General features: G+C 51.4%; 1 protein-coding gene across 1 annotated transcript; it reads right to left on the bottom strand.

Annotated features, from left to right (window-relative positions):
* Positions 1 to 3,068: 3,068 nt before the first annotated feature.
* Positions 3,069 to 6,956, bottom strand: LOC100582435 (serine protease 44-like). Its single transcript, XM_030810056.1, has 6 exons — positions 6,863 to 6,956; positions 6,494 to 6,718; positions 6,134 to 6,356; positions 5,503 to 5,765; positions 4,582 to 4,736; positions 3,069 to 4,015 (listed from the first exon to the last, which is right to left on the bottom strand). The coding sequence occupies exons 1-6, from the start codon at positions 6,954 to 6,956 to the stop codon at positions 3,779 to 3,781; spliced, it is 1,197 nt and encodes a 398-aa protein (XP_030665916.1). The 3' UTR covers positions 3,069 to 3,778.
* Between the last annotated feature and the right edge of the window lie 1,297 nt (positions 6,957 to 8,253).

The raw sequence follows: 8,253 nt of genomic DNA, 5'->3' as shown, positions 1-8,253 counted from the left end.
AAAACGAGAGGATACCTATGAGAGAGGATGGTGGAGGGAGTGTCGCACAGGGAGAGCCCACACAGCAGGGCACAGGTGAGCTGCTGGCCCTGCACCAGAAGCAGGCCTCTCTGACTCCTAAATAAGTAGGTGAGGGTGGTGTTGAGCAGTCCAGTTTGGAAGGGCCCCTGTGGGCTTGGGGATTGGGTTCAGGAAGACAGCACCCAAAGCCTGTGTTTTCTGAGGGAATGATGGGCTGCTAGGGAGGCAAGCTGGGTTGGAATAGAGGATCTGGGAAGAAGGCGAATTTTAGGATACTCCTGTAGTGGATGGGGACCAAGAATTTTCCTGGACCAAAGAGCATGTCCAAGTGGGGTCTCCAGTGGCGCTCAGCTCCATGAGAAGATCAGAGCGGGGGTGGTGGAGGGGGAGCCTATGAGAGGCCGGAGGGCGGCTCGGATGGTAGGGACATCAGCCACGGTGTCCAGACTGGCAGCGAAGGAAGAGACTGCCAGTGGAGGAGAGAAAGCAGGGGTTCCCCGCACCGCTGGTCCAGGGCGCTGTAGGACAGGTGTGCCCTGAGGGAGGAGGCCAGAGGGGGCAGGAGTTTAAGATCCTGGAATCGCCCTGGCGAGGTCCTCGGTGCGAGTAGTAGAGGAGAGCTGACCGAGGGGTGCGTGGGCCGCAAAACTCCCCGACCCAGGAGTAGGCAGCCACACCCCCGGGCCAGTCCCCCGCCTCCAAGGCCAGGCACGAAGCCGGAGGCGGAGCAGGGTTGGGGCCGGGGAGAGGGAAGGTAGAGCTGCGGAGGAGCGCCCACCTCACCCGAGCTCAGCGGCAGCAGGACGCGGCAGCTCAGGACGGAGGGCCTGGAGGTTCCGGGCCCCACACCGAGGCTCAACCGCGAGACGGCCATGAGGCTGGGGAGGTGCCACCTGGCGGCTGCGGAGACGGTTCCCGAGAGCCCGGCACGTGCCTGGCGTCCGCACACGTGACTGCACTGTAGCACGTGATGGCGCCGGGAACTCCTGACAGCTCCCCGCAAAACTGGAGCATTTCCTTCACCTCTACCTCCTGCCTGTTCTTGAGGACGACCTGGGAGTCCTGAGTCTGTGATTGCTCCCAGGGTGGCGGGCCCCATGAAAGCACCCCCAAGGGTTTTAAGTTGGTGACAATGCCCAGAGAACCTGGCCGATGAAGGTGCACCGCATCCCTGGACTACTAATGGCATCCTGTTGCCCAGCCTCTGACTACACCCTTGGTTCCCTGGTCCCAGTGCACTGGAGAGTTTCACAATTACTCTTGGTTTGAGAATCTGGAAAGATGGAGAAAGCACGAAAAAGGAAAAGAACCGTAAGGCTATGGAATCAGAGAAGATAGATGTCTTTGAAAAAGTGATATTTGAGCTGGATCTAAGACTACTGTAAAATAAGGACTTTTGGGGGAGACCAGAGAAAGGAAAGACATGTGTCCTCTTCTACAGACAACCAGTAAGATCGTGGCAGCTAAAAGGAATGGTGGCTTGTGCCAGGCCTTGGGCTTCCACAGGGAATTTTTGCAGAAGGATGCTGTCTTTGGATCTGCTAGGCATGGCAGAGATTGGGAGGTGATCAGCTGGACCTGGAGCCACATTCCCTCCCCAGCCTGGCACCTAAGTGAGTCCACATGAATAGAGGTGATGTGTGCCACTTCCATGCCAAGGCAGTCAACAGGAGGTTGCCTTTTCTATTCTTGTTAATGCAGAGCATTGCTTCTCAAAGTGAGGTCTCCAGACCAGCAGTATTAGCATGAGCCAGGAACTTAGAAATGTACATTCTTTAGGTCTTTCAGGTAAATGTACATTCTTGTTAGAAATGTACGTTCTTCTAAGGTCTTTCTACCTGAAAGACAGAGAATGTAGGCCCCGTCCCAGACCTACAGGATTGAAAACTCCAGGAGTGGAACCAGAAACCAGTAATCTGTAATTTTGTTTTAAGAGATGAGGTTTCCTCCTGTCCCCCAGGCTGGAGGGCAGTGGCATGATCATACATCTCTGCAGCCTCAAACTCCTGGGCTCAAGACTTCTTCCTGCTCAGCCTCCAGAGTAGCTGGGACTACAGGCACAGGCCACCATGCCCAGCTAATTTTTTTAAGAGACATGCTACGTGCTCAGGCTGGTCTCAAGCTCCTGGCCTCAAGGGATCCTCCTGCCTCAGTCTCCCAAGTAGCTGGGATTATAGGGATAAGCCACTGTGCAGGCCAGTAATCTGTATTTCACAAGCCTTAGGGGATGCTGGTGCAGGTAAAGCATTAACTACAGGACTGAGAGCAAGCCACGAGATGGAGGAAGCTACCTGCTGACCAAGAACGGTGTAATGGGATGTTCTAGGGAAAAAAAGTTAAATTTGTTTTATTCATCTATGAATAAATCAGTGGTTTCTTAAAGCAGGTAGTGCTATATTCATTAAGAGACTGGGTTTGATGTAAGCTGTCAGTTTCTCGGCCTCAGCCTTCCTCAGGCAACAGAAGGGACTGATACAGACTGTCCACTGAAGCCCACCCATACCTGGGGGTTAAACATTCAACCCTAGAAGGGCAAAGGGCAAGAGGTTGGGAGGGAGTTGATCAGCAGCTAGACAGAGAGACTCCAGGACACCAGACTTTGTAATGACAGGAAAGAACCTATGTACACTACAGTGAATCTCTCTTGCCCTTCTCCCGGTGGGAACGCATATCTTTGGTAACCAAGTGGGAGGGAGCAGCAAGGAGAAGCAGTAGATGAGGAGGAATGTTTCTCACACCCGAACTTCACTCCTGGGCCTAGTTCCAGTGTCTCTTGATCCCCTATCCCTAACTGTAGACACTGTTAAACTCAACTACAGAGCTCCCTGCAGAGATGCTGATGGCTATAACAGGCATACAGGGAACAAGACCCATTGGCTAAAATCATCCCTAGAGCTCATGTCTGAGGAGGCAGGGCCTCACCTGTCCTTCTACATTTTAATAAGAACCATAAATAGCTTCCTTAGTTAAATGGGAAGCCAGTTCTCTATAGAGTATGTTATATTCAACCAAACTCCCCAGTGAGCAGAGCTTCAGAAACGGGAGACTCTCCAAACATTTATTCAGTTGATTTATGAAAACTCCACACTCCATAACTGCCTCAATACAACTTGTGGTGTCCCTGAAAGTAGCCATTAGGGCACTGAGGAAGGGGGTGCCAAGAATGGGTTGCTCCAAAAGAACTAGTGTGGCAGAGGCTGTCCACTCACAAATGGACCCACACTGGGCTGCAGGGGAACTTCTTCCAGCCCCAGACAACTGAGCCGGAGTGGAAGTCCCAGGCCTCACACCTCTGCAAGGACCTGGTAACACCTCCTTCACTCTCTCTGAGCAATCACCCAGCTGGCTGCTCTCACAAGGTCTCAGGTGGGAGCCCTGAAACCAGAACCAGCTAACGCTTGCTTCACCATTGATGATGTCTCTTCTTTGATAGATGTTCCTCCAGATATTGATGAGTCACCGTGGCCCAGCTGGCAGGGCAGCTGGCCCTCTAGCTGGAATCGGTTCACTCCCTCCTTCCCACCAGCCAGAGCACAGCCCTGGTGCAGGCATGGCTGAGGCAGGTGACCAGAGCACCAGGCAGGGGCACTTTCCAGGCCCCAGTCTCCCTGCCATGCTCTATTGTACGGATCTCCAGAGGGCCCGTGGATTCCAACTGGGATTTGCGGAAAAGGCATTGAGAAGCGGTGGGAGGTTGGTCAGAGGAGACACCTAAGTGTGAGACTCAGAAATAGCAGAAGAGTGGAATGGGGTCTGATCACGGGGTCACCAGGATGCCCAGGGGCATCACCAGACACAGGACCAGGATGAAGAAGTCTGTTGAATTCAAACAGGAAGCTTGTCTCAGGTGATCAATAATCCATTTCTTGTAGAAACTAACTTCTGTGTAAACTCCAGGGTATCCTTTGCGACCACAGCCAACGCCCCAGCTCACAATCCCCACCTGGACCCATGTGCCATTTAATTCACAGACCAGGGGCCCCCCAGAATCTCCCTGGAAAAAGAAAGACAGTCACTGTAGGAAAGAAATAGGATCCACATCAGAGCAGGCTAATTGCACTGCAATGCACTGCAGAGCTAGGCACTCAGGGGGCTTCCCCAGGAACCCCTAAGACTCTCCTAGGCTTAGGTATCTATCAATATGAGATCTGAGAATTGACAATTTCCAATAAACCAAAATCATGTACCTACTAAAAAGGCGTGTTCCAAAAAACAGAATATACCTAATGAAATCGTGCCTACTCTGAGACAATAATGAGTCAAGTGCTTATCTGAGTACACTGCCTGTCACACAGAAGGGGCTCAAAACATGGAGCATGTATTGTTGGTGGGACCTGCCTGATTCACCCCTCCTCCCACTCCAGGCTGTGTCAGTTGCTCTCTCCTGAAGGATCAGGTAGGCTGCCCAGGAGAGCCTTGGTGGCTTGTCCTCACGTCCCATTACCATGAATAAGGGTAAATAGAGGGGCTAGGAGATAACCCAGGCCCTACTGGCTGGGGATGAGGAAGCTTTGAGGAGACAATTGCAATGCTGAGGCAGCAAGAGGCCCATGAACTGACCTGACAGGCATCCTTCCCTTGGTCATGATAGCCACAGATGGTCCCCCTCATGACCATTCTACTCTTGGATATACTCTTGTTCTTGAGCATCTCACGACATTTCTCATGATGCATAATGTTTAGCTCAGTCTCCTGAAGAACAAATGGCACTGGTCCTGAAACTGCAAAGAGACAATTTACAAGAGAGTGGATCTTCACAAAGGGATAGAACAGGAGCCCCCAGTGCCCACTCTGAGTCCTGATTGGTGTGTTTAACACAACTGCCCAAATAAAGGAAGTCAGGGCAGTGGATAATGTCCCCACTTGACATAGAAGGAAACTCGAGCTTAATGTTGACATGGAGAAAGGAAAGGACAAGAAGCAAAATCAAGACAGTAAAAGGAAAAACAGATCAGAAGAGGGAGAGGCAAGGCCTTGTCAGCCTGAAAAATGGCAACCAAGTATCTGTCACTCTGAGTATCAGCAGAAATGACTGGCTGTCCTCTGCATCAGTAAAGCGTCTTTACTTTCTAGAGCAGGATCACAGACTCTTGGACAGGTAGTGCCTCTCCCTAAGGATAGGAGTCCCCACAGCCTCACTGGCAGGGTTGCTCTGGCTTGGCCTACACTGCTAGGGTGAAGAAGTTCAATCCATCAAGGCAGGTCCTTCTAGTGGGGATTGGCTCCTATTGGCAGACAGCTCATCACCCTGAGCTGAAATTCACCCTGAAGAGAACCCACTACACCTGGCCCCCAAGCCCCAAGGTCCCAATATGACAACAGAAATTCATAACATAGTTGTTAAATTACTTCCTGGCAGCATCTTCTCCACCCTCCTCCCTCACCCACCTGCTAGAAAATGGCCTCCCTGCCTCTCCCAATAGCTTGCAGGGCAAGTCCAGCCCACCAGGCTGTCCCACCTCAGCATCCTGCCTGTCTCACCACTCTCTGACACTCGGCCCCATCCAGTCACCCAGCACTCTGTCCCAGCTTCCACTTCAAAAAGCTTTTCAGGGAGGCACACAGGCTGGATGTGTGAGGAATAATTCACAGAGTAAGCGAGCAGAGCAAGGGCAATGTCGTTTGTCAAAGTGGCAAAATCAAAATTGCTAGGAAAAATGATGTCTCGAACAGGGATCACCAGTGCCTCTTTGGAACCAGCATGCAAGTCAGTGTCTCCCAGCTTCACCTTGTATTCCAAATGGCTGTTGAGAGAAAAGATGGCCTTCACAGAGATCCTGAGGGGACGTCTATGCTCCTTTTCCACACCTTCCAGGTGCTTCCCAGCCTGGTCCCATCTTCCTATGCCAGCCAGCAGCCACCTCCCTCCCTCCAAACCACATCCCCCCAGGACCCCTGACCACTTTAGCCGGTGGTCCCCAGATCAGCAGCAGCGGCAACACCCGGAAACCTGTTAGAAATGCAAATCCTCAGGTCTCACCCAGACTGGATAAAAACTATGGGGCTGTCACCCCCTTTTACAGATGAGGAAGAGGAAGCTCGGGAAGGGGACAGACTGGCTCCAGATCCCACAGCCTGATCAGGGCCCAAGCTCTGAGCCCCAAACACTCACCTAAAGACACAGTGGGCAGCAGTGAGCACCCAGCGCCTGTCGATGAGGGAGCCTCCGCAGTGGTGTCTGTTGCTGGTCTGCAGGCTCACCTGCCAGGGCCACTTCCTGTTTGGGGCCGGCAATCCTCCAATTATCCTTGAAACACGGTGGCCACAGGCTGGTGGGCTCAGTAAAGAGAGGGGACTGGAAGTGAAGCCACTACCTTCCCACCACCCCCACCAGGCTGCCCAGGGCGGAGGCGGGTTATCCTCTCTCTCAAATCATCTAGGTCAGGGTCTGACCCTCAACCTCCCTGAGCCAGGCTGCGTTCCCTTTGACCTCCCCGGCATGCCAGGACAGATCTAGCACCAGAAACAATACCCGGAGAAAACTGCCTTCCAAGATCGGAGATCCCGTCGGATTCCAAGGCTTCTCCCACTGTAGATGCTGAAGTAACCCAGGATCCTGGAGGCCCTGCGGGCGCTGGAGACCCTGGAGCTACAGAGGTTTCTGGAATTTGGGGGAATTTCAGGTGCACAGGCGGCGTCCGGGCTTCTGGGCTTGCCGGGGTCATTCTGGAATCCTCCTCGGGTCGGTATGGCTCACCTGGTGAAGACAGGGACCCGCGGCGAACAGGAGCTGGCCTGGCGGCGCCTCCTCCGGGTCTGCCTGTTCCCACAGCACCCCCACTGCCACCCCACACCCAGCGTGGGCGCAGCCCAGCCCTGCCCTGTCCACCCCCAGCCTCACTGAGCAGGGATTGAAGGAGCTGAAGCCAGATCAGGAGGTGGAGGCTCAGGCATGTGCCTCCACGGCCCCTGCGGAGGCCGTCCTGTGACGCCATGGGCACCGTCGGCACGCCTCGTGGTGCCCCCTCGCGGCGGCTCCGCCCTGGTCCTGGTGTTGGCGGGAACCCGGTGTGCCGGCGGAGACCTGAGGCTGCTCTCGCGATCCCCGGTCACTCAGCAAAAACTAATCCGGGTAGTGCTGTGAAGGAAGCGGCTTTCAATATGTAATTCGTCCTGTGAACCTTAAGATAGAGATTTTCCTGGATTATCCAGTTGAGTGTAATTCTTTTTTTCGATGGAGTTTCGCTCTTTCGCCCAGGCTGGAGTGCAGTGGCATGATCTCAGCTCACTGCAGCCTCCACCTCCCAGGTTCAAGCGATTCTCCTGCCTCAGCCTCCCAAGTAGCTGGGATCCCAGGCGCGGGCCACCACACACGGCTAATTTTTGTATTTTTAGTAGAGACAGGGTTTCACCATGTTGCCCAGGCTGGTCTCAAACTCCTGACCTCATGTGATCCTCCTGCCTTGGCCTCCCAAAGTGCTGGGACTATAGGGGTGAGCCACCGCGCCCAGCCCAAGTTGAGTGTAATCTAATCACTGGATACCCTTCAAAGCAGCAGAAAATACAGTCTTTAAAACAAAACAGAACAAAGTATGATAAATACAAAACACAAAACAAGATGGCTATAATCAGTCCTAATACAGTAGCAATTGTGTTACATGTAGATGTGTTGGAAAAAAACAAACAAAACAAATACTTTATAATTAGAGAAAAAAGATATCATCCAGAAATATACTATATGAAGAGACAAATTTAAAACAAAAAGATACAAATAAATTGAAAAGGGGGGATAGAAAAAGAAATACCAAGCAAATCTGAAACACAAAGTAAGTAGTATAGCAATTTTCTACTTAGATCATAGTATTTAAGGCAAGAGCATGATAAAGGGACAAAGAGGAATCTTACTATATAAAGTAAAAATAAGAAATGATGAAGAAGATGCAGAAAAAAGCCTATAATACACAAAGAAACAGGTGACCAATTAATGGGAGACTGGAGTTTTTTATATGTTCCCCTTAAGAAACTGCTGGATTACACAGACAAAATTAAGCAAAGATAAAGAAGATTTGACTATTAATAATCTTCACTTTAGCTATATAATAAATTTTACAACTAACAACAAAGAACTCTTGCTCAATGACCACTAAGGGAACATTCAGAAACGATGCCACAGAGAACAACAAACTCCAGGGAATCATTGGTATATAGATTTTGTTCTTGAGTCACAAGTCAATAATATTAAAATCAATTTTTAACATATCAAAAAATCCCATCTTTCTGAAACAAAAACAA

Source organism: Nomascus leucogenys, chromosome 4 (assembly GCF_006542625.1).
Source record: "Nomascus leucogenys isolate Asia chromosome 4, Asia_NLE_v1, whole genome shotgun sequence".
NCBI lineage: Eukaryota > Metazoa > Chordata > Mammalia > Primates > Hylobatidae > Nomascus > Nomascus leucogenys.
This window is presented reverse-complemented; position numbering and strand designations above follow the sequence as displayed.

Excerpts from the sequence above, each read along its gene's own strand:
- LOC100582435 (XM_030810056.1), bottom strand. The coding sequence starts at position 6,956 with ATGGCGTCACAGGACGGCCTCCGCAGGGGCCGTGGAGGCACATGCCTG. Across the intron at positions 6,357-6,493 it reads TGGAAGGCAGTTTTCTCCGG|CCTGGTGGGGGTGGTGGGAA; the intron begins GTATTGTTTCTG and ends CGCCCTGGGCAG. Across the intron at positions 5,766-6,133 it reads GCTGCCCACTGTGTCTTTAG|CCATTTGGAATACAAGGTGA; the intron begins GTGAGTGTTTGG and ends TTCTCTCAACAG.